This window comes from Syngnathus scovelli, chromosome 16 (assembly GCF_024217435.2).
Source record: "Syngnathus scovelli strain Florida chromosome 16, RoL_Ssco_1.2, whole genome shotgun sequence".
Taxonomy (NCBI): domain Eukaryota; kingdom Metazoa; phylum Chordata; class Actinopteri; order Syngnathiformes; family Syngnathidae; genus Syngnathus; species Syngnathus scovelli.
In genome coordinates, this window is record NC_090862.1 from 6,117,852 (window position 1) to 6,144,565 (window position 26,714).

Sequence of the window (26,714 nt, forward strand, 5' to 3'; positions counted from 1 at the left end):
AGTTTGTTTGCTAACCGTCAATAAACACCACCGAAGAAGAAAAAGACGAAGAATCACATCATTACGTCACGTCTGCTCTTACAAGATTGGTTCCGCTTGTATTGAGGGGCAGACCTTCCTTCTTCATTGTCATCTCGAATCCCGTTTTTATTTTACTCCAAAGCAGTTTTATTTTACATACCAAGACACTTTTTGTGACACGTACGGACGTTTTCAGAAACACTTTCCAAAGAGATGGAGCTCAACATAGCTCTTCATTCCAAGCTTTCCTCCATCATGGATGCGATGGCCGAGTCCGCCATGGTCGAGCTTTGCAAGGTAGTGGACGAGGACACCGTCGAGCTGCGTTTGGAGCTTTCACGGCTCAAGACGCTCAACTCGGCCTTGACAGAAAAGGTTGACACGCTGCAGTGCGAGTTGACCGCGGCCAGGAGTGAGACACCCGGGCTATCTCCGAGGCACCGTACCGTCGCCATCCAGACGGACGACGACGTTAACGGTAGATAGTCCTTTGTTTACATGCACGCTCCATGTATTTCGCACACCTTTGGCATTAAATTGGAAATAATACTACCAATGGCATACTAATAATTAATTTAATAACAATAATTAGTATTGCATCAGCAAAAATAAAACCAATATAAACTACAGATATCGGGGATTTTTGTGATAGACATACGATGCATTCCATATTTGTCCACATAACAGTATTTTTAAATTATTTTTTTGTCTTTAGGGAGCTTAACAAGCAGTGATCACATTAAACAATCTATTGTCAGACACAAATAGCTTTTGTAATACAATATTATGTGCAGCAATCCATGACAAGGATGGCTAATAATTTTACAAAGAAACAGATACATATTTTTCAACCTTTGTTTTTTTTTCTAGAGTCTGTCTCTCCAGTTATCGAGGGAGTATTTGGAAAGGACTGGTGCCTTAACCTGTGGAAAGACAGATCTCGTGTTAATCAAAAGATTGACGTTCAGCAAGTAGATGATGTGAGTGTCGAATATTCAGTGTCTCTACGTTCATGCTGTAGCTATAAATGTTTTTTTCTTATTCTCTGCAGGATGTGGTTATGTCCACGCCGCTTGACTGTTTCACTCTGTGCAAAGCACAGGATTTGGAGAAAGGCACTGAGTTTTACACTTTTGAGTCTTTCTCGAAGGCCATTGAAAGATGGCAGAGGTCCAATTTTGTGGAGCTTTACAGGCGTAGCTCCAGGACCGTGGAGAATGCCAAAAAGCGGGCGAGGAAAAAATCGTTCAGTGACGATTTAGTGTTTGCCGAGCTGGACTTTGCGTGCGCCCATGGCAGCAAATGGTAAGTTTTTACAATTAGACTGAGATTAGACCCCACAACAAATCAGAATAATTGATACTGGAAAAACTGTTACTAAGCAAATTTATTTTTTGTCATAGCCCTGATATGAAACGTTGTCCGTTCACCATCAAAGTGCGAGTTACACCTGACGGAAGGAAGCTTTACATAAAGGACATCAGTCCTGCAGATTGCCACAACCATGAACTCTCCCAGGTAAGGCCATTGGGGCTGTCCTGTACTTGGGGGCGGGGGGTAAAACTAAAATATTTTCATTGTGGCTGCTCCATTTGGCAGGTTCTGATAACCGGGTCCGACTCTGAGAATGTCGATGTGATTCAGGTCAAGGTGGAAGATTATTTGGAGGGCGCTGCTGGAAGCTACTCGCAGGAAACACTCAGTCAAGAAAGTAAGTGAAATACAGGCATGGTAATGTTTAGCAAACTAGCAGATCTTTAAAAAAACATGAGCGAAGACATAAAAAAAAGTTTTTTCATTTTGCTCTTCTAGTGTGTGTGCTATATTTGATGACAAACATGGCACAGCTCTCGTGAATAATTGGAGTCTCCTGATATCTGTTGTAGTACCAAGGTGGACCTTTGAGGGGCAGCATGGTGCCACAAGGCAGACACTTAAACATTCAACCATTTACTCCTCTTTTTCGGTCTGGTAACAACATGAGCTTCAGGTGACTTCCTAATTGGCTAAAGGGTCAGAAATTAGTTTGAATATGTGGTTAATACAATCGGTTTTGAATTGAAGTCAAATGAAGTTCCCAACCTGATTGCAATAAGCTCAAGTGCAAGTTTGCTGACCTCCAGCAAGATTTTCCCATTCCATCAAAATATATTTTAAAAAATGATTAATTAATCAATCTTGAAAAATAGTTCAATCTTTAGTCGGTGGACTAAGAGTCAAGAAACAAAAGCAAAGATTGGCGGCGAGAGAATTAAAAACTGTTTATGTTGCCCTTTTCCGGACAACATCAGCACACAACAGCGCACCCTGGACTTTCGAGGAAGTGCAGACCTTCCTTGGTATCCTCGCCGAAGACGAGGTGCAGCGGGAGCTTGTTCGTGCGGTTCACAACAGGAGGGTTTTCCAGCTGGTCTCGCAGCGGATGGCCGCCAAGGGCTTCCAGCGGACGTGCGGCCAGTGCCAGTTGAAGTGCAAGAAGCTGCGCTGCAAGTATCGCAAAATAAAAGCGCAGAACAGGACCAAATCGTGGCGCTGGTTCGACTTGGTGGACGCCGTGTATGGTCGTAGGCCGATAAGCAAGCCAAGCGTGGACGCCGCCGCCACTCTGCTGGAGGCCGTGATGGACTCTGTCGGTAAGTTATGCTTACATGTCCGATAAATGAGGAAGAAAGTTTGATAAAATACCTTTATTTGATTTTTTTTTTTTCACTTTAGTGAGGGAGGAATTTATCTCGTCATTACATGTCAGTATTATGGGAAAATGGACAACATACAATTTTTTTATTTAATAGTGGAAATTTAATTGCCACCCATAAAATAGTTTGCATAGACCGCAAAAAAACAATTTACGCTCTAGTTAAATGACCAGCGAAATGTAAAAACAGATAAAACTTCTTCTCACCCTTAATTTTGATGACGGGTTGCGTGATCGGGAGGCGATCGGCTTCAAATCAAGACTACATGTAAAAGTTTTTGGTGCGTATTCTTTTATTATTATTATTATAGCTATATTGTACTGAAAAGGGCAGATGCATGTGTGCCGCATGAGTATGGTTTGTGTATATTTGAACTAAAAACAAACTCCACTCCCCAGTATTCTATTGCTAGTAGTAGTAAAACATCAATTCAAAAAAATGAAAAATATTTTTTAAAAATCTATGTCATGGTTAATAACACAAATTTTGCGTCACTTCTCAGTCCAGGGTCTTGGCTCCCCCTGCAGCAGCAACCCGCTCATCTTCATTGGCGAGTGAAGACCTTGACGCCGACAGAACCGGGGATCGTTCCTCACCGTATGTCTGCCCGAAAGACGAAAAGGTCTTACGGTAACGACATGCTGAAGGTGGAAGATGGAGATGCACGGACAGCATGGAAGACACTCGCGTGGCCGACCAGATCAAGGAGAAACTCGGCCAGTCGCCCGGTGTCAGTGAGTGGACCAGGCTGCGCGGTGGAAAGTTGGCGAATCGTCAAATCCCGTCTCTGTTGTTTTGCTCCATTGTATGTAGTTTTTGTAAGCAACTTGTACAACAGGCTCCAAAAATAAACTTTATTACAAAACCATGTGTTTTGTAACCACTGTCTTTTTTACACATAATATTATTAAGGCTGTTTCCAATATTTGGTAGAATTAAATTCCGATAAACGATTGATCGGGCGATTAATTTAAATATATTATTAATAAAATGCTAGGTTTTATTATATTAAAAAATCTGACTAAGTTAAGTCATCATAAAACTTGATCTACATGCAGCTAAATGGATAAAATTAAATTATTTAAGAGATACGTATCGTGATTGCACAAGTGTGCACACCCTCTGGTCACATTCATGTCAGCGGACGAAATGTCTGATTCACCCCAAACAAATTTCAGATGTTCTGGTATGCTTTTAAAAATGATTTATCACAGTCCACAGTACTTTCTAAATGTGCCTTAAATTTTGTTTGTGTTGTTATAGTCCGACATCTGAGCATCTTTCTATTTTATGTTTTTTTAACAGACAAGGAGGAGCTCTTCTCGGAGGAACTGGAGCCGGCGGACGTCTCGATGGAACCAGACAGTAAGAATCATTATGACACTAATGGCACCGGAGAGCGAGCCATTCCGTCGGATCGCGACGCCGAGGACGAATGTTTCGAATTCATTGTCGAAGACGGGCAGGAGAAATTAACGGTACAAACGAGCTCAAGTTCCAGTGGCAAAAAATACGTGTGTCTACGCTGCAACATTTCATTCTACAACCCCAACACCCTGATGCTGCACCAAAGAGCCCACCAGCCGTACTGGTGCGACGTGTGCAAGGAGCAATTTGACAGCAAGGCCAAGTTGAAGCACCACAAGTGTGAGGTGGCCCCCAACAAGTGCCGCCTGTGCGGGAAGACTTGGGCCAGCCAGTCGGCGCTCCAGACCCACATGGTGGTGCACACGGGCGACAAACGCTTTGTGTGTCGCTTTTGCGGACAGAGGTTCGCGCAGAAGGGCAGCATGAGGAATCACCTCATACGAACGCACATCGGCTGCGGCGAATGCGGAGTGACGTACGAGGCCAAGACGCAACTGCTGCGTCATTTGGTGAGGCACAAGAATGGCACTATTTAGCGGGACTCTAATGTGGACACTTTAGGTTTATGTAGAAGCTGAGTTGCTGGAGGATTGGAATGACCGATATATGCCACAAGGGGGCGCCTAAGCGCTACATTTCTATGAGAACTTTGGTACAGTATCCCCTTCATAGTTCCTTGGCAACAAGATGGTGCCTAAGCACTGCTTTTCTCTTAGCTTGGGTGCCATTTTGTGGCGTTTTAGGGTGTTTCAGAAAGAGCTCAAAATAGAAGAGTGGATAAAATGCCTAAACTTAAGCGCTATTGTATCAAAATAAAGAATTTGGTGTCTTGGTGAAGCCAGAAGTCGCTAAACTGACACATGTCAATAGGGGTGTAAAAAGTGGATGGAACGTTTGCTGTCATTGCGAATTTGAAATGACATTCATCTCCAGCCTTTCTGTTTGCAGCTATAAACGCATATTAGATCACTTTAATCTTCACAATAGTCATCAGCAGCCTTGACTTGGGAGTCAGAAAGTTTATTAAATAAAACATCCCTCCAAAAAATACAGTCAGAGTGTGCTTTGTTCAGAAGCGAAGAACGCACTTTCCGTTAAACTCCAAATACATTTGGGACACACTGTAACATTCGGGTGGGGGGCTTTGTTAGGGCATGCAAGCACAAATCTGTATTTGATTTATTTTAGCATCTTCAACAACACTTTTGTGATATAAATTATTTCAGGAAGGGGAAACAACAAGCACCCATATTTTAAAAATCCTAACTTCAGTCACAGGAGTTATTGAAATTAAAGGACAGACTGTGTAGTTTTCTTTTTTCGTCTACTGTTGTGATGAGGTAGTTGACGGTGTGTGCTACACATCGGCACAAACATTATTGAATCCACTGCGGCCTTGAAGGAGGTATTTCAAACATTGCACAGCAAACATGAAACGGCATGCGATGCGGATGAGGTCAGCGTTTCAATGAGGTATTCACACTAAGTGCCATAAAACGGACAAATACTAAACTGGACCTGCAAGGTCCGAGATGAAGACGACTACCCGTCCCGTGTGGGTTTTTCGCATGCACACTTTTAAGTGCGGTTACAAAAACAGCAAACCTATTCAAAGGAGAAAAATTCTGTGCGCCCCCTGCTGGTTAATTCTGAAATATGTAGAAAGCTCCACCTACTTTTAGAAATCTCAGGTAAGAAGCATCACCTGATGAGGGTTGGGTCATGTGACATATTGACAATTGAAGCAAGAGGCTCCCTTTTGTGACTCGATGGTTTTTCGAACGAGAATAAAACACGCCATTAGATGGGCTTCATGTGGGTGAAACACTGGTGATGGTTCAAACCATACTTGTAGGCGTAACATTTGCCGCAGTCCATGCAACTGTACGGCTTCTCGCCCGTGTGCGTCCGAAGGTGGATATTAAGCGAGCTCTTCTGGGAGAAACTACGTCCGCAGTTGGGGCAGCTGTACGGCTTCTCGCCGGAGTGCACGCGCTGATGCAGCTTCAGGTACGTCTTCTGGGCGAAGCGTTTGCCGCACACCGTGCAGCTGAAGGGCTTCTCGCCCGAGTGCCGTCTCACGTGAACTTTCAGGCTGCTCAGGTAGTTGAACACTTTGCCGCAGAAGAGACACTGGAAGTGCTTGCTCGGTCTGATGGGCTTGGCAGGGAGGAGAGACAGTTGTTTTCCGGTACCGCCGTGGATGTTGCCGGTGTAGTCGACGTAGTCGGGGGCCGAGGGAGGGCCCGGGGCGTCCAGCAGGGTGCTCATTGCGGCGTCCTCAATCAGCTTGTCCATGATGTTAGGCTGCGAGCGCTGCGCCTGGTTGTCGGCCATCAACGGGAAGCTGTTCAGAACCTCCGAGTGAAGCTGGAGCTCGTTGACGGAGCGATGGAGCTCGCCGTCCAGCGTCTCCACATCTGCACCGCACACAAACTGTTATTATGAAATACTCAGGTTGGTAGTTCGCTTACGAAAAAGTTTACCTTTTCTGTTATCAGTCAATCTCATCTGCTGCCCGAACGAATGATCGTCGTACGCTTCCTCCTTGATGAAGATGAGGTCGGGTTCTGTGTCTATTATATCGAACACCTGCCAAAATGTGACTATGTGAATGCCTTGGGGGGAAAAAACACGACAACCGCACAGATTTACTGTACCGGCGCTCCCAAGCTTGACATGGCAACGGGCTCGGCTGCTTCCTTCCTTTGAGCGGAGGCTCTTTTGTCTTCCCTCCACAGATCCATGCACCAATCTTTCCCAAAGACTCCGTCAATGGCAGGAGCGGCCGTCTGCTGCTGCTGTTGCTGCTGCTGCTGCTGGTGGTGGTGGTCTGCAAAAATCAGATGAAAGAGGTGAAAGGTGGACATAAAATCAAAAGCATCCGATTCTGCATAGGCATACTCAAAATTATTCTAAAAATACAATCTGGAGCTGGTTTGGATTATTCTCACTGAATTTAAATAGATGTTTATTTATTTATTTTTAAACAACAATATACACAAATTAAATTCTGGATCACATATGCATAAAAAAATCTGATCAATTGACTACATTTGAAACTTTCTTTTAAAAAAAAATGACATTTTTATGACATCATCAATGTGGCACTTCAATTTTCCTGGGAACACACTTGGAATGTGCTCCATTTTTAAAGCCCCTCTCCCCCTGAATTGACCCACCGGTTTTATGTACATCTTGACCTTCGGGATTCCTCCGGCCGAGGTTGTTGACGTGGCTCGGGTAGTAGTGAGCCTCCCGGGCGGCCCTCAACTGCAGCTCCAGGGAGTAGCATCTCTTCTTCAGGGCCTCGTTCTCGCTCTTGTGCAGGGAGATCTCGCCGAGGAGCACCGACGAGCACTCGTCCGCCAGGTTTCCGATCTCCATCAGGGCAGTCTTGGTGAGCTTCTCCAGGATGGCCGCGAGCTGCATCCGGAAGCTTCTGTTGGTGGTATCGCACATCATCTCAAAGCGGAATAAGTGCAAATAATTCGTCGGTTCGGCATGTATTTGACGAAACGAGCTCCGCGAGCGCTGGACCAAAGCTAGCCGCTTGCAGCTGTTCCGCGGTGCATTGTGGGATGCGGACATGCCCTTTCCGAGCTGAACTTGAACGTAGCGCATTATATGGACTATACATTTTTATCCCATTAAAACCAACTCTATTAGCTATCATAATTTCAGCTATCAAAACCACAAATTCCAGTCTAAAATTAAAACAAACATTTTATTTTTTAATTATTTGATTCTAATTGATTTAATTATTGGTATTAAAACGTTAGTTTTTCTTCAATTGCAATTCAAATTTGTTTGTTATAATGAAATAGATGCCACATCACACTCCAAAGTAATGACAAAAATTCACTTTAGTAATCAATTTATTTGATTGAAATAGATAGACAGACGGACAAAACAAGGTAGCTTGATTTATATAGCGCGTTTGATACAGAAGGCAACTCGGTGTGCTTAACGCACAGCATTCATATTTTCGACAAGCAGCGAAGCAAGTTACATGAGACCAGCCACAGTGTTGGATGCGGTTTCGTTCATTGTCGTCTCGCTTTGCGTCAAGCCACCACTGCCGCAGAGTTGCATATCGGACTCAAGGTGCACCAAGAGATGCTTTTTCAAATTGCAGTTCTTTGTGAAGCCTTTGCCGCACTGGACACACACAAAAGGCTTTTCCCCCGTGTGCGTGCGCTGATGCATGTCCAGGGTGCACTTCTGGATGAAGCCCTTACCGCAAATGGGACAGCGGTATGGTTTCTCCCCGGTGTGTGTGCGCTGGTGCGTGTACAAGTGCCCCTTCTGAGCATAGCGCTTCCCGCACAATGTGCACCTGAAAGGCTTTTCTCCCGTGTGACTCCTCTGGTGGATCTCCAGCTGGCTGTAGCAACGGAAGCTCTTACCGCACTGCAAACAGCCGAACCTCTTGGCGGTGGCGGTGCTCCTCAGGTGGTGCATCTTGGCGCTCTTGAGTGGGTTTTGGGGCGTGGCATTCCCAGGCATGCTTCTGTCGGCCTCGTGGCTCGCATGAGGTTGCGTCAGCGGGGGGTTCCACTGGACTTCCCTCCTTTCAGGCGTCGTGAGGCACGAGGGCGCATTGAGACTCACGAAGCAATCAAGGTACACGGGAAGATGGCGTTCTGAGACGGGTTTGTGGCGCTGGCTCACCTCTAGACTCTTATGGATGCCTGTTGGTAGGATGCACATGATGTCAAGCTTAAAATGAAAGCTTCACATTTATTTATTCCTGAAATACCTTCCTTCCAAATCTGGATCAGATCTGGATTCAATTTACAAAATCTAACTGTAAACACACTTGCATGAATATAGCAAACTTAAATACAAGTGATTCCAAACTCACTGTTTTCATTTGTTCTTTCCTGTTCGACCTCTCTGATGTCCACCTCTGTTGGCTCCTCTTTTACCACCAGTTCAGTTGGTAACTGAAGTGTCTTATTGGGGAGACGGTACAATCATTCCACAGCACAACACGGCACGGCAACCATTGGAAAAACAAACCTCAGCTGGAGGATGCTGCTCATCTTGGACGGAAGTGCTCGTCTCAGGTGAGGAGCTGATGTTCTCCCATGCAAATTCACTAGAATGCAACAATTTGACAGTCAATAAAAGGTGCAGCCATGATGAAACGTTCCTGTTGTCTCCATGACGACACCAAGGGAGTGATGACAAGATGGAAGAAAAACAGGTGTACCTTTTGGAGGCAGGTCTTGCCCTTTCAGGCTCTAGCACGACGCTTTCTAAGCCTTCCCTGGCGTCCTGCGGCCTGCCCCGCTGCGCCATGTGAAGCAAAGTCTCCATCAAATTCAGCTTCTCGGTGAGGGATGCAATTTCGTTACGGCCCCGGGTGATCTCGATTTTCAGCATCTTCGACTCAATCTCTACCAGTTTGCCGATTTCTGTCACGGTCGCTTTGCACAACGCGTCCATGATGGACACGAGCTGTGTCTGGAAACAGAAAGCCGTCATGTTGCTCGAATTAAAGACTTAAACACAAAAGGAGCCGCCCGCATGGAAACAACACAAGTCGTCGTGTCTTCTTCTTTTCCCATAAAGTTCATAAGATTACATTCAGACTGCAAGTACTGCTGTCCTCTAGCGGTCGTAAGATATTTGCTTAGAATAAGCAACTTGTGTAAAATCATACACAATTTCAGGTCTTTTGGTTTATATTAACCCCGATTTAACCTAACATTTCTTTCAGGTACCTGAAGCAGAAACACGCTCAATCATAATCCACATCGGTCTGAATGGAACGGCATTGGTTGTTGAAATTTGCTTGAAAATTATTTTTTTGGTCGACTTTTTGTATTTACGTGCATCATTTACGTGTATTAATATTTTTCCCTGTAATATTTCATTATTTGCATATCGAAACACCGTACTTACGTCTGGGAAACGGAACGGAAACTTCATTTACCACAATGCACTGCGACGTAAATGTAGAATGTGATTGGCTACTTAAATTCGTTCCAGGAAGTGATCAATTTGATTTACTACCTTTGCCAAAAATCCTCCACGTACACTTTTTCTACTCAGGCACTGTATATAATGTCACGTACTACAACATTTTCCGAAAGTTTTAATTTGCTGTCTTTTTAAACACTTTGCTGGTTATATTTAATGTTTCGTCTCGCACTAAATAGAGACACCATTAACCACAATGCACCGCGGTATTAACCTGACACATGATTGGCTAGAAATTTGTTCCAGGAAGGGATTTACATTTGCCGACTGAAATTGTTCCTCGTTCAATTTGTCGTTCATTCATCGGTAAGTACTGTTTAAACGCTAGAAACTGTCATTCCATTAATTTATGGAAGTGTTTTTTTAAAAGGGTTTTGCTTTTGTTTGTGAGAAGCACATTGCTTACCGTGTTTGAACTGTACTACAGAGGGAAAAAAAGAAGAAGGAAATAAAAAGGAAAAAAATACTCAACCTGGTCTAGCTACAATGAAGTTTCATCATGATGACTTGCCAAATATTGTTTGCTCAAACCATTGCATCATCTCCCCCTCGCCCTTACACAGACAACATGGCCGGCAGGAGAGTGGTGGTCTTCCCCACATCAGCGGAACTTGGCCCGGCGCTGGCCCATCTGGTGACATCTCGGGCGCAGCAGGCAGTCAGTTCCCGGGGCAGGTTCACCTTGGGCCTCTCTGGAGGAAGCCTGGTGACCATGCTCAGCAAAGAGCTGCTCGCTCTGCCAGGCTTGGACTGCAGCAAGTGGGTTGTGGGGTTCTGTGATGAGAGAGTCGTACCATTTGACAGCCCTGACAGCACCTATGGACTCTACAAGGTAATACACACGTTTGGGTGATTATATCCAGAACTAAAATATGCCTTTCTTTGTCCTTAGACCCATTTCTTTTCAAAGATTAACATCCCAGAGGACTCAGTTTTGGCCATCGACTTCTCACTCCCTGTGAATGAGTGCGCTGAGGATTACACTTGCAAACTGAGAAAGGTTCAACATCTTTTTTTAAAATGTGTGATTTAACTTGTTGGATGAAATTCACATTTTGTTGTGCAGGCTTTCCCTGATAACAGCATTCCAGTGTTTGACCTGCTCCTGCTGGGCATGGGGCCAGATGGACACACATGCTCCCTGTTCCCTGAACACCCTCTTTTAGAGGTGAGAGCTGCACTTAATTCAGATTACCAAATAACTCATTTTACTCGCACCGTGTGAGCAGGAGAGCCAGAAGATCGTGGCTCCCATCAGCGACTCTCCCAAGCCACCACCAGAGCGTGTGACCATGACGTTTCCGGTGGTCAACGCCGCCCGCTGTGCCGCTTTTGTGTCCACTGGGGGCAGCAAAGCGCCTGTTTTGAAGGTAAAAAAATATATATTTTGAATTTGAGCATTTGATTGACAGTGGCTCACCTTCCCCACATGCGAGGGCATGACGGTGTCATCATTGTTTCCTCGCAGGAGGTTCTGGAGGGACGAGAGGGTCCACCTTTCCCGGCAGCCCGCGTCCTCCCGACAAACGGGGAGCTGTTTTGGCTCATCGACGAGCCCGCTGCCGCCGCTTTAGCGATTAAGGTGGAGCGGCTCGGTTCTGGGGCCAAACTTTAGAGCTTTCCAATGGAGAAGAGAAGAAGCTGTGTGTCCATTGCACTTATTGAAAGCTTGTTGTTTGTGTCCAGAGGCTTTGGAAAGTTTACTCTTTTAGATTTACATTTGTAAAATGGGAAAATTAAACCAACTAAAATACATATTTGTGAGTGTTTTAAGACAGTGTAAAGGTGTGTAGATATAAATTAGTGGATTTGGTCAAAACACTGCTTGTAATATAGCTGTCAAATGTGTTTTAGCAAAGCGCAACATAATAAATCATATTTTCCAGTCAGCTTCACGACCGCGGTGCAGTTCTTCTCTCCGCCAGGGCCCATCCCCTTTAACATAACACCGTCCTCCCCTTTAAATCCCAACTTTGCAGCTCCGCTACAACAGTACAGTATCCTTTTCCCCCTCTTATGATAAGAATGCATCCAACGGAGACAATCTCCGCATAGCACCTTGTGTGCATCCCCGTCACCGCTCGCATATATTTATTAAGACCCCCCACCCCGATCCCACCCGAGGAATCATTATGACGTACGGCGTCGCTTTGGCTCTGCTGTCCCTGTTGTCCGGCTTCTGCACGCCCTCCCTGGGCTACTTCGCCGAGGAGCGCTGGAGTCCCGAGTCCCCGCTTCTGGCTCCTAGGGTCGTCCTCGCCCTCATCTGCCGCAACTCTGAGCACTCCCTGCCTTACGTGCTTGGAGCCGTGGAACATCTCAACTACCCCAAAGAGCGCATCGCTGTGTGGTGAGTGAGAACGTTTGCATTTCAGTTTCATTCAGAATTTTTTTTTTTTTTTTTACGTGCATGAACTGATGGCTGATGTGTGTTTGCAAGTAGCTGTAAAAAAATGATGTTGTGCTGCACGTGTGTATGTAGTGGGCATGTTATCCATTGATCTGTATACGTGGAGGGGAGGTGGGCGGGGTTTAGGTGTTTGGGTCCATTGCTGGACAGTCATCTCCTGTCATCACGGGAGTAGGAAAAGCACGCTAACTTCACGGGGATTGTTTTTAAAGGGTTTGTTGGGTATGTAGTTCTGGTTTATGTCACCTGCATGCACTCATGGCAGACAATGAGGCGCTCTAAAGCGGCTGTCTGAAGGGACGGTTTTTATTTTCCACGCCTCAACTTCAACCCTGTGTAATGTTTTTTGAAACAAATCTTTGAATTCACTTCACAAGGTCTCTAAACATTAACTCACATCCAGTTTTAAATTAACGCTCAGCGCCTTAAGTAAAAGTGAGTTGCGGTGCAAGCTTCTGTGTTTCTCTGCCATGAGTTTTAACAACATGCCGCAACAGCCCACCCGCGCCTTAACCCCGAGGAGGTATGCTTGTCACACACCAACTTCACCTTTATGTGGTGCCTTTCGTGTGGGCCGAGCAGTTAATTGCCCCCCTCTCATTTTGGTGTTTGTCCAAAACGGGTCAGAAGTGATGAAAGTTTTATACATGCAGCTGTCTTGTGTTGTAAACAACACGTACATGTGGAAGATTTTTTTTTTTTTTATGTAAGCAAGCCATCAGAAATGGAGTCTGTGTCTACATTTAGCGCAAGGCAAAAAAAAAAAAAAAAAGCTACTTGTGAATGTTGCGTCAACAAGATTTGGACAAACATTTATTGGAGCAGAGAGAGTGCGCTTCATGTTTGAGGACTTGTAGACGAGTGATGGCTTAGCAGGAAGCTGCTGCAGTGTTCTCACACAGTCGTGAGAAATGTGTCCCATTCCCGACTGTCTGGATGTAGTCCATTCTAGAGGGGGAGAAAAAAAAAAAAAAGACCAAAGCTGCTGCTGCTGGTGGTTGTCTGGCAACACAACACACGAAGCTGTGGTGTATGTTAAAGCTGCACTGTTTAATGCTGTGAAATACAAACAAAAGCCACCAGTAAATAACAGCTGAGATTTTGCCGAGATTTTTAAGAGCTACTAGCATTCACACATGCTGGCATGTACCCAGACAGCGAGGAAGTAACCGCTATTTGTGAGAATGCCGCAAGCCAAATGTTTGCTCTAATGCTATCATGCATAAACATGTTTTTGTTAATGTTAATGATCGGGGAAAAAAATGAAAGCCGCCAGCAAGTAAATTGAAAATGCTGAGTCGAGCATTGAAGTTGCAAAATCCACAGCGTTTTCGATATAATAGTAGAAGGCTGTGTAAATCCAAAAAGACAAACATTCACAAATGCCAAAAAGCATCCACTTAATTTTTTTTTTTTCATTTTACCTTCCGACTGGCCTTATCTTTGTAATTCATTTTTGAGAACGTCTGAAACCCGGCACCCTCTTGCTGTACCGTTACTTGAGCGCATACTGAGCCCGCTTTTGCACACAGCCTCGTTGGCGCAGTAGGCAGCGCGTCAGTCTCATAATCTGAAGGTCGTGAGTTCGAGCCTCACACGGGGCAAAGTTTTTTTTTTCTCTCTCTCCCATTTGTGCGGGGGTCTTCGTTTAATATTTACCAAAGAGGCTCAGCCATATTAAGTGACTGGCCAATACTGTCTGAACAAAATTGCTTTTGTTTAGACAGTCTTACTAATGCGACTCCATGTTATGCTTTTGGCTTTGTATGGTTGACACTTGCTCTCATTCCCGCAGCTGCACACAATGTGATGCCCTTACATAACTGGAGGTGTCATATTTTTCCGTTTTTGTAACAGCGGTACTTTATAGCCCCTCTACATGTTGTTGTCTCTTTTGACAGGGTGGCGACCGATCACAACGAGGACAACACCACGGCCATCCTGCGCGACTGGCTCGTGAAGGTGCAGAGTCTTTACCATTATGTGGAATGGAGGCCAAAGGAGGAGCCCAGGTTGGTTGACTGCTGATGTTTTTTGGACAATGAGGAGTTCAAAGACGTGGATGTCTGTTGCAGTCGATATGAGGACGAAGAAGGTCCCAAGGAGTGGCCGGACGCCCGTTACGAGCACATCATGAAGCTGCGGCAAGTCGCACTGGAGTCGGCACGGGAGATGTGGGCCGACTATTTCATGGTAGGTCGACTACCGTATTTTCTGGACTATAAGGCGCACCAGACTGATTATGAGGGGCGACTTCAATGAATGGCCCATTTTAAAACTTTGTCCTTATATAAGGCGCACCGGACTATAAGGCGCACCATTAATGCATCATGTCAGATTTTTAATCCAAATCAAATCATTCTCCATTTTATCTTTTTTATTTCAACTTCAGACGCAACAAATTACTTTATAAACACAAAATAATGATCCATAGTCTTTTTGATTCATGATTCATAGTCTTCAGCGGGCCACTTATGATTGATTTCATGACACAATGCTTCGGGCCAGTTTAAATTTAGAAATTTGGTCCATATATAAGGCGCACCGGACTATAAGGCGCACTGTCGGCTTTTGAGAAAATTTTAGGTTTTTAGGTGCGCCTTATAGTCCGTAAAATACGGTAAATAAGGGCGCTAGGCCCAAAATTGATACAATTAGTGTAGTATGACAGTTTCTTGGCACCTTCCATACTAGAAAGAAATACAACAACTTCTTTAAGGTCACAGCATTCTTAGTCATGCACAGGCATTTCATTGCTCGGAAAACACACAGATAATGTTTTTTTGCTAGTTTTGATTAACTATAATAGCCTTGCCATGTGCAATAGAAATAAACACAAATCTGCAATCTGTGGCCAAATCTGGCACAGTTTGATTTGTCAAGAAAAAAAAAAAAAATCCATGTACAGCTAAAAGATTCCGACCTCCACGCTGGTGTATCTTTGTTGTCCAATAATAGTCAACGGATAAGTACAGGGATTTTTTTTGGCACTGGAAATCATATTGGAATTGGACTCTGTCATATTTGTCTGCCTCGTCTGTGGTTCTTCTGCGACGTCTTCTGGCGGTGGCACTCCGATGAACCTCTGTGCATGTTTCTATTTGTACTCCCCAAGCCTCGCCCACTCGCTGCAGCTTCAGCTCAGGGTGTAATTTAGCCGCATGTAACATCCAGATTTGTTGCGCTATGAATGTTCTTTAGACTTTCTTAAGAGTTTATTCAACATCACTTTGGTCATAATGTAGAAAAGATCTTCATACTATTTATTTTCACGTAGTTGATGGACTGCGACAACCTGCTCACCAACCCGAACGTGCTCTGGAGTCTCATGAGCGAGAATAAGACGGTCATCGCCCCCATGTTGGATTCCCGTGCGGCCTATTCCAACTTTTGGTGCGGAATGTCCAGCCAGGTATGGACGACGATAACGACGATGATGACCGTCGACTGATACCTGTTTTGTTTGTTCAGGGCTACTACAAGCGCACTCCGGCTTACATGCCCATAAGGAAGCGGGTGCGAAAGGGCTGCTTTGCGGTGCCGATGGTGCACTCCACCTTCCTAATCGATCTTCGAAAGGAGGCCTCCAGGCAGCTGGCTTTCCACCCGCCGCACCCGGAGTACAACTGGGCCTTCGATGACATCATCGTTTTTGCATACTCGGCTCGGATGGCAGGTGACAGGCCACAAAATGTTGATTGACATTCTTTCTCGAAGTCTATTTTTGAGTCTTTAAATGTTGATGGAGGTTATAAATAGCTCACAGTTGAAGTGTGATGTGAAAGATGTTGGGTTGGGTTAAATTAATAGCACACGAAAACGGTCTTGCGGCTACATAAAGTTCGAGGTTACAGCACCACATGTGATAGTATATACATTTTAAGTGGATGTTTTTTTTCTATAAAACACTCAAAGATTTTTTTTCAAAACCCAAAAGGGATCTACGTTTAAAAATATCCTCCTTAGAGTGCTTCTCTAGTTTGCTTTCTTTGTTTTACGCTAACTATGTCATCCTCTGGCTCGGACAGACGTGCAGATGTTCGTGTGCAACCGAGAGACGTACGGCTACCTCCCCGTGCCGCTGCGTGGCCACAATACTCTGCAAGACGAGGCCGACAGCTTCATGCATTGCGTGATGGAGGTTGAAGGTGAGAAGTGGAAGTGCTAACTCGGCTAAACCGTAAACTAACGTGAAAATTGTCCGTCCTCACAGTGCGACATCCCCCGGTGTTGCCGTCCGATTATATTCCCGCTCCCCTGAAACAACCCGACAAAATGGACTTCGATGAGGTAATCAGGGAGGCTTCCACGCACAAAACAGTAGTACCTACACCAAAGAGAATTACAAAAATCTGCTAGCTTAATGCTAACACACAATGTAAAGCACCATAGACAGGCTAATAAAACTAGCATTGATGAAATTTGTCAGTCAAGAAATTATTGTACCTGCTGCTCATGCATCCAGGTCTTCATGATCAACCTCCGAAGGCGGACCGACCGCCGAGAACGCATGCTGAGAGCTCTTTACCAGCAGGAGATTGACTGCAAGGTCACGGAGGCTGTCGATGGAAAGTGAGTCATGACCTTATACCGTCAATCCTGTCCTCGAGGACCACTATCCTGCAACTTTCCTGTTCCCCTCATCTGCTTGAAGGGCTTTGAACATCAGTGACGTTCAAAATATGGGCATCCGCATGCTCCCCGGCTACAGCGACCCTTATCACGGCCGCCCGCTGACCAAAGGAGAGCTGGGATGCTTCCTTTCGCACTATAACATCTGGAAGGAGGTCAGCAAATCATGATGGAGTAAAGCAAATTAAAAAATATATATAAAATGGAAATAAACGGTTGTGTTCAGATTGTCGAGCGCGGCCTGCTCACCTCTTTGGTGATCGAAGACGACCTGCGCTTCGAGATCTTCTTCAAGCGGCGTCTCATGTACCTGATGGACGACATCGAGGAAGAAGGACTCGACTGGGATCTCATGTGAGCGTTCTTAAGCCCCGCCTCCTCCAGCTCCAGACTTTGAATCCCAATTGTACTTTGCAGCTACATCGGCCGCAAGCGAATGCAGGTGGACCACTCGGAGAAGGCGGTGCCTAATGTCCACAACCTGGTGGAAGCCGACTATTCCTATTGGACGCTGGGTTACATGATCACCTTGCAAGGAGCGGAGAAGCTGTTAAGAGCCGAGCCGTTGAAGAGGGTGCTGCCCGTGGATGAGTTTCTGCCCATTATGTACAACAAACATCCAGTGTAAGCGTGCCGACGTGATTCCATGCTGGATTTGTAGGTTTGTTTAAATTTGACCCCCCCCCCTCCCCCGACTCCTACCAGGTCCGAATACATGGAGCATTTCGAGACACGTGACTTGAAAGCCTTCTCAGCGGAGCCCCTTTTGGTTTACCCCACCCACTACACGGGAGACTCGGGCTACATCAGCGACACAGAGACGTCCACCGTGTGGGACAACGACAAGGTCCGCACGGACTGGGACCGAGGACGCTCGGGCAAAACTCACCAGCAGGGCAAGCTCAGCACCGAAGCCCAGAACTCGGACGTGCTGCAGTCGCCGTTGGACAGCACGGCGCGGGACGAGCTGTGAGCAGAACTCTATCCAAAGAATAGTACTTTTTTTTTTTTTGTCATTTTACACTACATTGCATTACAGCGGGAGGATGTTAAAAAAAAAGTTTTTGAAAGTGTTCCGATGGAAACGGCACTAGACTTGCCACACGGGTTGGCATTTGCAGTACCCAGCTTGCGTCTGTCATACAGAAAAGAAGCTCTCCATCTCTTTCTTGGTCCGAAGGTGACGTTACACTGTGAATTGGAATTTCAGTCAAGTAAAAGGGTGGACACAACTTCTTGTCTTCTTCTTCTTCTTTGGAATATTTATTTATTTTTTGGTTTGTGTATCTTGACACACTTTCAAGAACAAACGTGACAAACATGCCCTCTCTGCTGCCACCTATGCAATTTCCACGTCGCCACATCAGCTCGGGCGGGCGGCTGTCAACGAGACAAACCGCCAGACAGCAAAGCGTTTACAGATGCACATCAAACGTGCACACACACAGACACACACACACACGGCAATCTCATGTATCTCATGATTAAACATCTGCGCTAGCTTGATTGAAGGCTCTTTAAATAAGACGGGATAGAACTCGGGTTTAACACTTTTCATGCCTCAGATGCAAGCTCCGCTCTTTGGTGACTTTCAACAAGTCAGACGTCATGACAAGATGAAAAAAATATTTTTGGCACGTGCACTTTATGTGTGTCTGTCGAGGCGCACGTTTGTAATTATCCGCAGTGGCGTTTCAATGCTGAGCTATCCGTCTGACATTTGCTAAGTTCATTTATTAAAAGTCACCCAAAACTTCATTGGTGGCCCAAGTAGCCACAATGACCAAGTACTTTTTTTGTTTCTTTTTTTGGGGCTTGACCAAGCGTAATATATTTCCTTCTTATTTTGACTAAGCTGAGTAAAAAAACAACAACTATTAAATAAAGTGCATGTTGAGCGTTTCACCAGCGATGAAAGTAAAAGTTGAATTTGCATACTAACTGATGTTCGGTATCTTCTCATCTCCAGCACAAGCGCTGAGCGTAGGCGCGGCTTCTAGCTGCACTTCCTCTTCCTATTACAGTAATAGGCCGAGCTCGCAAGTAGATGAAGATGCAGACACCGGCCGTCTGCAAGTGGCGTGCCAGAGATCGCTTTCGATCATGTGACCTGTGCGCGGACGGCGTTGAGGCTTGAGGTCAACCTGGTGGAGAAGATGGACCAGGAGCAGGAGCCGGAATCTCCTCAGGTTACAGGTGAGCAAAAAATTGAAATGTTTAAAATGAAGTTGGCGAAGGATTTGAAGCCGCCTGGAATTATCGACTGAGTGTGTTGTTTTCTTTGTGCTGAACTACTCGACATCCTCTTTGTCAGAGCTGGACAGACTTCCTGAAAATCATTTTTGGCTAAGCTGTCCAGAGTAATCAAAATGGCAATAATTAATATAAAGGATAAATGGCGGCTTTGCTTATTAGGCCCATTCTGTTTTTGTTTTCGCAAGTTTTGGCCTCCTTTTTTTTCAGCCCACAATTAACAGCTAGCGAGTGATTGCGCAATCTGAAGTGAGCTTTTTTTTTTTTTTTTTTTTTTTTTTTTTTTGAATTGTGAATGCAGAACTGTGTCAAGGCACCACCAGCAAACAGGATGCGGTTGGCCAACGAGACGCGTGTCTCGTTTGACGCACCAGATACATGTTCAAATTAGCCAATAAAATTTTAGTAACGACATGCTAATTCTTTTTTTGGTTCCTTTGAGATACATGTGAAGCTTCTGATTTATGAGCTCTTGGTTTTATAGCTTTTTTTTATTTCCCTGCAATAAAATTATGGTTTAATCTGATTGAGCACATTTCTGCTACTTAGAAGGAAGTCACATGTGCAGAAAGCATAATTTCACACCTAACAGAAGATGAAAAACATAACTAGTCCGACCCCATCTTCTTTTTTTTTTTGGGTGGTTGCTTAACCTTTAAATATTTTATTTCAGATGTCATCAAAGCACCCCAGAAATGTGAGACCAAGCGCTACAGCGAGATCTTCAGAGACTTTGACAACCTCGAGTTATCATTTATCACCATGTAAGTGCAGTATATACTCTACATACCGTGGTTATAAAAAGTCTACACACCCTTAGCTTGTGATTGAGAGCTGTTCATTAAACCATCGGAATTGCTGCTTCAAATATTTTATGACTTTATTGATACTTCTACTACATATATGTGCGTTTTAAATCTTTTCAGTGACACGGACGATTTGGTGTCCGACACATTCGAGTGCAACACTAGCGAGGAAGCAGATCTCGCAGAGCACAGTGAACCAGCTGTAAGTGCTCCAATATTTGTAATTTTGTTTCAGGATTTTTTTCGGGGTGCTGTTGATTGTGGAAAATAAATAATGTTTTTTTTATCATGACTTTTTTAAAATATTTTTTGAGGGGAAGATCTACATTTTTTTTCCTCCATTGTATTTCACTGAGCATCAATTATAAATAGATTTTCGCTATTTACGAACCGCCGCAAATAGCAGGTTACATGTAGTCATGTAATTTTTTTCTTTTTTTGTAGGAACGCTGCGTTACCATTGAAGGTGATGGAAACTCGGGTAAGGCTCCTTTATGATTTCTTGCCTTCTTCTTCCTGTTCATCATTCATAAAAATCTTCTCCTATCCCTTATTCCCTTTGCTTTTTTCCATACAGTGTCTTCTCGAATTGTAATTGCCGCGCCGTAACAAGATTAGGATACAGATTAAGCAGCAGGCAGCTGCCCTCTTTTACCCGGCGAGGCATTAACGCCTGCAAGTCTACAAACACAAATGAAGCCCAGAAAAGCGACGACTAAACTTAGCATTTTTCGCAGCGGGAGATGAGCAGATCTAACGGGAGTGTGGAAAAACCGCAATTGGAAGGTGGCGAGCGCATGACAACATTTATCTCCAAACCGCGACTCACTGCCGGGCTTCTTTTTGTGGTCGGCTTGCGGCTCCTTTTTTTGCATTTGTCTGCACCCCCGGCAGTACTTCATTCTTGAGCGTGTTGTATTAATTCGAGTGCGCCCAGAGAAAAAGATCCCTGGCAGCCTTTTATGTGTTCCCTGCTCCCATTGGCCGGGATGAATTACCCATCAGGCCTTTTAGCACTCTGTTCAAAGTGTTACTGGGCAGGTGGCCAACCTAGAAAGCTCATCAGTCTGCAATCCGAGTTGGCGCAAACTAATCCTCCAGCGCTCGGAACAGTTAGGACGCAGCACAATCTACTTGGATATTGATTTCTAAATGAGACGAAGGCTGAGTAAGCATTTTTTGGGGAGGAGATGTGCGATTGTCCTCCGCATTGTGTGAGTTGCTTAGGAAGAACCACAAGGAGGAGGAGGAGGGAGGGGGGGTTGCTGTATCAACACCCACTCAGCCTATTTTCCAAAACACTCCCTCGATCATTTGTGTCTTCTGCCTTATGCAAAGTACTTTTTTTTGTGGGACGACTAAGTGAACGTCTTCTGGAAACTATGACTCGTTTCTCTGAGTGGAGGTCCTGCAAGCTTCTGAGTGGGCTTCACTGAGTTTTTTTTTTTTGCTGCCGCGATGCTGATGTACTCCTTCTCAGCCCACGAGGCCGACTTGGCGCTGTGCCGCTGCGAGGATGGCGTGGAGACGGCCCTACAGTACGCCAAGATGTGGTGCCGCTACGCCAAGGACCTCCTGGCATGGATGGAGAAGAAGCTCAGCTTGGGTGAGTGCACGGTGGCTAATTATTGCGTTGCTAGTTAGCTAGCTAAATATATTGATGAATATTTATCTATCAGTCTGTTTATGAATTTCATAAAGGAAGAAGTTTGGATCCAGCTTTTGTGTGAGATTTTTGTTGTTTTTGTCAAATTCAAGTGATGACTAGATGCTCCACACGCAGAAAGGATTAGCAAGAGAGGATTAGCAGACTGGAGCAAAGTTGTGAGAGGCGACAGGGACAAAATATGCAGTGGCTCACTTCATATCAACAAAGAGAGAAAATTAGGGTCAAACAAAAGCAGACAAAAACATTTCAAATGCAACTTGAGGTGATGTCCCACTTTCTGTAATGTGTGATTAATCCAGACATTCCACGATGACCTTTTTTTTATTTTTTTTTTATCCTTGACAGAACAAGAATTTGCCAAAAATCTCACAAAGACATCGGAAGCCGCCAAAGCCAGTTTGGCAGCACAGGTAGACAAAAATGATTCTGAACATTTTCCTTCTTCCCGTGCTAATCGAAAGTCGTTGTCACGTAGGAAACGATGCCGCTGCAGTACATCTACGCCATGGCTCTCGAGCAAGACCTGAAGAACAGTTTGAACTCTCGCAGGACTTCGGACCTCATACACAGCCGCTGTTACCAGGTAAGCGGGAGTTGTGCTCCACCGCTGTTTCGGGAAGGTCACCGCCGCGCAAAGTTGTTAATCCACTCTCGCCTGTCTCGAAGGCCTTGGCTGCCAAGAGGAATGAGATTGATAAGTGGCGGCGGGAATTCAAGGAGCAATGGGTGAAGGAGCAGAGGAAGATGGTGAGCGAATTAGGACAATGGCCCGGTTTAGCAACATCCCAAGAATGTGTCACGGCATTGTGATTTCATGATGACCTTGATTAGGTCAGCATTTTTTTTTTAGCCTGTAATCTTTTCTGCGTGTTTCCCCAGAACGAAGCAGTGACGGCTCTGAAAAAGTCTCGTCAGCAATACTACCAGCGCTGTGAAGAACTTCAGAAGGGCAAAGCCATCACAGCTAAAACCGTGGACGAACCGTGCGGCATCAAAAATATGGATAAGAGGAGAAAGTCCAAGGATGAAGCCCAGACGAAGGCAAGAGTGGTCCTCCAAAAAAATCCCTCCTTAGATTCCAATCTTAACAAAACCGAATGTTCTCAAGGTGACGGAGTCCGAGCTCCTCTACAGACAGTGCGTGCTGGACGCCCAGATCCACCAGGATAAGCTGGTCGAGGTCAAAGAGAGAATCATCTCCCACACCCGCAAGCTCATCTGTCAGGGGGACACGGTTCTCAAGCAGGTGTGTGCTAGCATCTCCGCGCAAACCTGTCCTCATGCTAACGCGCTCCTCCGCCAGGTCACCGTCAACATGTTCTACTACCAGCGGCAGCAGACCGAGCCGGTTCCTCTGGCCTATCACAATTTGGAGCTAACGTGTCGCTCACTGGAGCCCGGCGAGCCCTACTTGATGTACGTACGCGGAACGCCACGCCAGGAGACGCCTCTGCAGATCTTCTCCTTTCAGGAACATCAGGGAAAAGGGTAAGGAACAACCTGTCCGTTTTTATATCGTAGAACTGATCAAAAATGGAGGCTCCTTTCGTGATGTGATCTCAGGAACAAACGGAAAACCAGCAACCCACTCAGCTCCCTTCAGGAGTCATCACCTCTTACGGATGAGAGTCCGTACAGACAACCCGGCGATCCCAGTAGGCCGCCATTTTGTCTGTAAAAAAAATCCTCGCCTCAATTTGATTGGGGAGTAATCAATTCATCTGCTGCTCGTTAGGGAGATTTGGCTTCAGCGACAGCGAGAGCGTCGGCGGCAGTTTGGAGTCTCTATCCAGCCCCGGTAATCTCAAGTCTTTTCGGTTCTTCTCGGCAATATCCGAAACTGAAGTGTTGTCTTTCCTGGTGGCAGCTCACAGGAGGGTTCACAGAACTTACAACTTGGAGGACACGGATGACCGCGACGTGGCATCTGAATCTGGTTTGTGATCTCTCCTTCGTGTCCATAAAAACAAAATGTAGATTATGTCAATATTGCATCCATCCTTAATTTTCTCCAGAGTGCCTCGACGGCCAGCAGGTCAAAGTTCGCACGCCATCCCGGGCGGCGCTAACTCACCGACTCAAGAAGTTGAAGAGCAAGATGGTGAAATGCAAACAGTGTGACAACTATATTTACGTCAACGGCGTGGAATGCGAAGAGGTGCGCGGCCCTTTAACGCAATTCTTCAACGGAGAGCGGCACCATTTTTATTCCCGTTCTGCCTCCCTCAGTGCGGGGTGGGTTTGCACCGGAAGTGCCTGGAAGTGTGTCAGATGGAGTGTGACAACCACAAGGGGTCACTGTTTGGCGTTCCCCTGTTCATGCTGCTGCGGGACACGCCGGACGATGTCCCTTTTGTGGTGCGACGTTGCACCGGCGAGATCGAGAGTCGTGCTCTCTCCTTGCAGGTATTTAGGAAAATAATCTCAAACCCTTCCCGGGTATCTTTATTAAAGGATCTCAGATAGTTTTAAGTCAAAATACAGGAATGGAAATCTTCATCGCTTTGCATCCAGACTGCCAATGAATGACACTAGCTTAAACGTTAGCGACTAGCAATAAATTAGCATCTTTTAGCATCATTTGTCTTTTTTCCCACCGAGGGCGTGTATCGGGTGAGCGGGTCCAAGCCTCGCGTCCAGAAGCTGTGCCAGGCCTTGGAGGAGCTCAAAGAGGACGTGGACCTCTCGGAGGTGTCTCCACATGACATCACCTCCATCCTGAAGCACTTCTTCAAGGAGGTACGTAGGACAACTTGTATATATTTTTTTCCCCTCTTTATTTTAATTTTGTTGCCGATCAGCTTCCGGAGCCCCTGCTGACCTTCGAACTCTACAACGAGTTCATCGCGGCCGGGAGGAGCATCCAGCGTGTTGGAGATTGGGAAACGACACAAGACGCTAACAAGTTGATGGACCTCATTGGAAATCTGCACCAGCTCCTGCGGAAACTCCCCACCTGCCGTTACAACACTTTGCAGCACCTCATACGCCATCTTCACAAGTAAGTTCGACACAACAGGTTACAGAATTTTGAAACCTCATGCAGCTTCAATTTATCTCCCACACTTGCCTGCAGGGTCTCCAGAAACAACGAAAACAAAATGTCTTCCAACAACTTGGGGATCGTCTTCGGTCCGACTCTCTTGCGCCCCCCGGTGTGCACGGAGCAGCCCGCGGTGGCCCTGCAGGAAAACACCTACCAAGCTTCACTGGTGGACTTCCTCATCTCGCACCACGACAAGATCTTCGTCCTCCGGCAGAGAGCCAGGACGGCCACTCCTCCTCCAATCGGTCCGCTTCCGGAGACCCCTCCCAAGCGCACCTGTCCTCTGGATGAGGACTTGGACACCAGACCAGAACAAGAAACATCTTCCAGGGAACGGCCTTACTCACTAGAAGTAAGTCAGTTATCAAGATGACCTCACTGGACTGCTTTGCTTGCATGTTGTTGCTTTTTTTTTCACCTCTTTTGCTTCCCACTTGTTTCAATTTCACGTTCTCTGAGAAGCTGAAACGTAGACGCTAGTATTTGGACACTGCCCCAATACTGTTGAAAACCATTAAAAAGCTAAATTAATAATTAAATGCACTATTGGCAGGATTAAAGAGTCATTGGATCTTACCGAGTTAGGCGACTAGAATCAAACGCCCCTCAACTTATGTCGTTCCAACAGAGTGAAAGAATGAAGAGAGAGTCGAGCGAGGGTTATATATCTGACAAGTCTTCATCCAATGAGGCAGTGGACCAGCTCAGCCCCGAAGCCAATAACAGAGCAGGTAGGCGGGACTAGAGCTGTAGAACAGAGATGGCAAATAAGTCAGCTTGTAGAAATAATAATTATTATTCTGTGGTCCATTTTTAAGATGATTCTTTCTAGAGTTTTGTTCCTGCTGGCTGACTTTTTAGTTCCTTGTTTTTTTTCGCACTTTGGGACCTTTCTGTGGTTATGTAAGAATCACTTCCTTCCTTCGCCTCGCTTTCTGTTTGCGTTCAACTGTTTGTTTTCAGTTCTTCTTTGGAGCTCTGTTAAAGACATACATTTAAAAAACTTTATTTAAAAAAAAAACAACATGTTTTTCCTCCTCCTGGTGTCCCAGTCTTGGCTATGAGCGGAGCACCGAGCAAGACTCATCAAGACCCGATGCGGGATTTTGTCTTGGACAAGCCGCAGTACCGCTTCACCAGGCAGCCCGTCAAGTACCACCGCCATAACAACCCGAGGGGACGAGCCGCCGGGCAGAACCGTGACCCCAGACGGCCCGCGCCGCCTTCCGTCGATGCTCCGGGAAGCCCAGACAGCAGTCGCAGCTCCTCCCCGGAGCGAGCCGCAAACGGACGTTCCAGGAGTTTGGACCGGGCCGCCGGTGCTGCTGAGGACGTTCCTCCTCTCAGCCCGCGGGATGTGGTGCAATACATGCTCGGACTGGAGCCGGCGGGTGACCTCGGCGTGAGCTGCGCCCCGATTGGTGCACAGAGGAAGGCATTGTGTCACTCTCCGAGAGCAATTTCCACAGAGCATCACTTCACCTCGCCCTCGCAGAAGATTCTGTCCGGTCTGAAGCTGAGGCGCAGCCAATCAGGCAAGGAGGAACAACTTTTTGTGTGAGCACCAGCAACTTGCTACTTTCATAATGTCTTCTCACTTGGGTGGTTCTGCTTTTGTAGCCGTCACACTAGTCTAGTTTGTACCTTGAGAGACAGAAATGGACTCAAACAAAGCATATACATAATAACGACAAATAAAAAAAAAGTCAACATGGGATGTCTTGAAAATATTCTCCTGAGTGATTATCCTGTGGTGTGTTAGGTGAGCTTCCCTCCTTCTAGTCAACAAAGGTTGATATCGTGTATTTTTGGGGACTTTGGT

At 45.7% G+C, this 26,714-nt stretch overlaps 5 protein-coding genes, 1 long non-coding RNA gene and 1 other non-coding gene across 13 annotated transcripts; 5 read left to right on the top strand and 2 right to left on the bottom strand.

The window, feature by feature from the left end:
* Window positions 1–43: 43 nt before the first annotated feature.
* On the top strand, window positions 44–5,137 carry LOC125983842 (zinc finger protein 33B). 4 transcript variants are annotated; one of them, XM_049745495.2, is made up of 7 exons: window positions 44–499; window positions 892–1,001; window positions 1,073–1,326; window positions 1,425–1,539; window positions 1,666–1,732; window positions 2,313–2,654; window positions 4,023–5,137. In XM_049745495.2, the coding sequence occupies exons 1-7, from the start codon at window positions 235–237 to the stop codon at window positions 4,619–4,621; spliced, it is 1,752 nt and encodes a 583-aa protein (XP_049601452.1). In that variant the 5' UTR covers window positions 44–234; the 3' UTR covers window positions 4,622–5,137. The 4 variants fall into 4 exon arrangements, with proteins under 4 accessions (XP_049601452.1, XP_049601451.1, XP_049601453.1 ...); XM_049745494.2 differs by having other exon boundaries at window positions 46–499; window positions 1,621–1,732; XM_049745497.2 differs by lacking the exon at window positions 4,023–5,137 and adding an exon at window positions 3,220–3,585 and having other exon boundaries at window positions 50–499; window positions 1,621–1,732.
* Window positions 5,090–9,774, bottom strand: LOC125984072 (gastrula zinc finger protein xFG20-1). Its single transcript, XM_068653444.1, has 8 exons — window positions 9,304–9,774; window positions 9,111–9,189; window positions 8,953–9,043; window positions 8,098–8,779; window positions 7,268–7,722; window positions 6,746–6,918; window positions 6,572–6,677; window positions 5,090–6,505 (listed from the first exon to the last, which is right to left on the bottom strand). Exons 1-8 carry the CDS (start codon window positions 9,576–9,578, stop codon window positions 5,886–5,888), a joined length of 2,481 nt encoding a protein of 826 aa, XP_068509545.1. The 5' UTR covers window positions 9,579–9,774; the 3' UTR covers window positions 5,090–5,885.
* A 455-nt stretch (window positions 9,775–10,229) lies between these two features.
* On the top strand, window positions 10,230–11,965 carry pgls (6-phosphogluconolactonase). Its single transcript, XM_049745621.1, has 6 exons — window positions 10,230–10,382; window positions 10,640–10,908; window positions 10,969–11,076; window positions 11,143–11,244; window positions 11,306–11,446; window positions 11,545–11,965. The coding sequence occupies exons 2-6, from the start codon at window positions 10,645–10,647 to the stop codon at window positions 11,689–11,691; spliced, it is 762 nt and encodes a 253-aa protein (XP_049601578.1). The 5' UTR covers window positions 10,230–10,382; window positions 10,640–10,644; the 3' UTR covers window positions 11,692–11,965.
* Window positions 11,966–12,067: 102 nt separating this feature from the next.
* colgalt1a (collagen beta(1-O)galactosyltransferase 1a) lies at window positions 12,068–18,350 on the top strand. 3 transcript variants are annotated; one of them, XM_049745488.2, is made up of 12 exons: window positions 12,068–12,426; window positions 14,388–14,498; window positions 14,562–14,679; window positions 15,764–15,898; window positions 15,958–16,162; window positions 16,515–16,634; window positions 16,700–16,776; window positions 16,952–17,058; window positions 17,141–17,273; window positions 17,345–17,472; window positions 17,536–17,742; window positions 17,824–18,350. In XM_049745488.2, the coding sequence occupies exons 1-12, from the start codon at window positions 12,209–12,211 to the stop codon at window positions 18,089–18,091; spliced, it is 1,827 nt and encodes a 608-aa protein (XP_049601445.1). In that variant the 5' UTR covers window positions 12,068–12,208; the 3' UTR covers window positions 18,092–18,350. The 3 variants fall into 3 exon arrangements, with proteins under 3 accessions (XP_049601445.1, XP_068509532.1, XP_049601446.1); XM_068653431.1 differs by lacking the exon at window positions 12,068–12,426 and adding an exon at window positions 12,657–12,708; XM_049745489.2 differs by lacking the exon at window positions 12,068–12,426 and adding an exon at window positions 12,794–13,009.
* trnam-cau (transfer RNA methionine (anticodon CAU)) lies at window positions 14,018–14,090 on the top strand. The gene has a single exon. It is a non-coding gene; the product is annotated as a tRNA-Met (tRNA).
* On the bottom strand, window positions 16,613–19,118 carry LOC125983951 (uncharacterized). 2 transcript variants are annotated; one of them, XR_007486825.2, is made up of 4 exons: window positions 19,061–19,118; window positions 17,368–17,428; window positions 16,933–17,263; window positions 16,613–16,743 (listed from the first exon to the last, which is right to left on the bottom strand). It is a non-coding gene; the product is annotated as an uncharacterized lncRNA (long non-coding RNA). The 2 variants fall into 2 exon arrangements; XR_007486824.1 differs by lacking the exon at window positions 19,061–19,118 and having other exon boundaries at window positions 17,368–17,515.
* Window positions 19,119–19,170: 52 nt separating this feature from the next.
* Window positions 19,171–26,622, top strand: gmip (GEM interacting protein). The gene is made up of 21 exons (XM_049745421.2): window positions 19,171–19,314; window positions 20,045–20,135; window positions 20,298–20,379; window positions 20,622–20,658; window positions 21,658–21,783; window positions 22,192–22,256; window positions 22,322–22,429; window positions 22,513–22,593; window positions 22,726–22,887; window positions 22,955–23,092; window positions 23,150–23,334; window positions 23,410–23,501; window positions 23,582–23,644; window positions 23,714–23,782; window positions 23,862–24,004; window positions 24,076–24,252; window positions 24,448–24,585; window positions 24,648–24,847; window positions 24,923–25,244; window positions 25,521–25,623; window positions 25,945–26,622. Exons 1-21 carry the CDS (start codon window positions 19,275–19,277, stop codon window positions 26,451–26,453), a joined length of 2,931 nt encoding a protein of 976 aa, XP_049601378.1. The 5' UTR covers window positions 19,171–19,274; the 3' UTR covers window positions 26,454–26,622.
* The last annotated feature ends 92 nt before the right edge of the window (window positions 26,623–26,714 follow it).

Excerpts from the sequence above, each read along its gene's own strand:
- gmip (XM_049745421.2), top strand. The coding sequence starts at position 19,275 with ATGGACCAGGAGCAGGAGCCGGAATCTCCTCAGGTTACAG. Across the intron at positions 20,136-20,297 it reads GAGTTATCATTTATCACCAT|TGACACGGACGATTTGGTGT; the intron begins GTAAGTGCAGTA and ends AAATCTTTTCAG. Across the intron at positions 20,659-21,657 it reads TGAAGGTGATGGAAACTCGG|CCCACGAGGCCGACTTGGCG; the intron begins GTAAGGCTCCTT and ends ACTCCTTCTCAG.
- LOC125983842 (XM_049745494.2), top strand. The coding sequence starts at position 235 with ATGGAGCTCAACATAGCTCTTCATTCCAAGCTTTCCTCCATCATGGAT. Across the intron at positions 500-891 it reads GACGGACGACGACGTTAACG|AGTCTGTCTCTCCAGTTATC; the intron begins GTAGATAGTCCT and ends TTTTTTTTCTAG. Across the intron at positions 1,002-1,072 it reads ACGTTCAGCAAGTAGATGAT|GATGTGGTTATGTCCACGCC; the intron begins GTGAGTGTCGAA and ends TATTCTCTGCAG.
- LOC125984072 (XM_068653444.1), bottom strand. The coding sequence starts at position 9,578 with ATGACGGCTTTCTGTTTCCAGACACAGCTCGTGTCCATCATGGACGCG. Across the intron at positions 9,190-9,303 it reads GCAAGACCTGCCTCCAAAAG|TGAATTTGCATGGGAGAACA; the intron begins GTACACCTGTTT and ends GTTGCATTCTAG. Across the intron at positions 6,919-7,267 it reads TCAAGATGTACATAAAACCG|ACCACCACCACCAGCAGCAG; the intron begins GTGGGTCAATTC and ends TGATTTTTGCAG.
- pgls (XM_049745621.1), top strand. The coding sequence starts at position 10,645 with ATGGCCGGCAGGAGAGTGGTGGTCTTCCCCACATCAGCGGAACTTGGC. Across the intron at positions 11,077-11,142 it reads ACACTTGCAAACTGAGAAAG|GCTTTCCCTGATAACAGCAT; the intron begins GTTCAACATCTT and ends TTTGTTGTGCAG. Across the intron at positions 11,245-11,305 it reads CTGAACACCCTCTTTTAGAG|GAGAGCCAGAAGATCGTGGC; the intron begins GTGAGAGCTGCA and ends CCGTGTGAGCAG.
- colgalt1a (XM_049745488.2), top strand. The coding sequence starts at position 12,209 with ATGACGTACGGCGTCGCTTTGGCTCTGCTGTCCCTGTTGTCCGGCTTC. Across the intron at positions 12,427-14,387 it reads AAAGAGCGCATCGCTGTGTG|GGTGGCGACCGATCACAACG; the intron begins GTGAGTGAGAAC and ends CTCTTTTGACAG. Across the intron at positions 16,777-16,951 it reads ACAAAATGGACTTCGATGAG|GTCTTCATGATCAACCTCCG; the intron begins GTAATCAGGGAG and ends TCATGCATCCAG.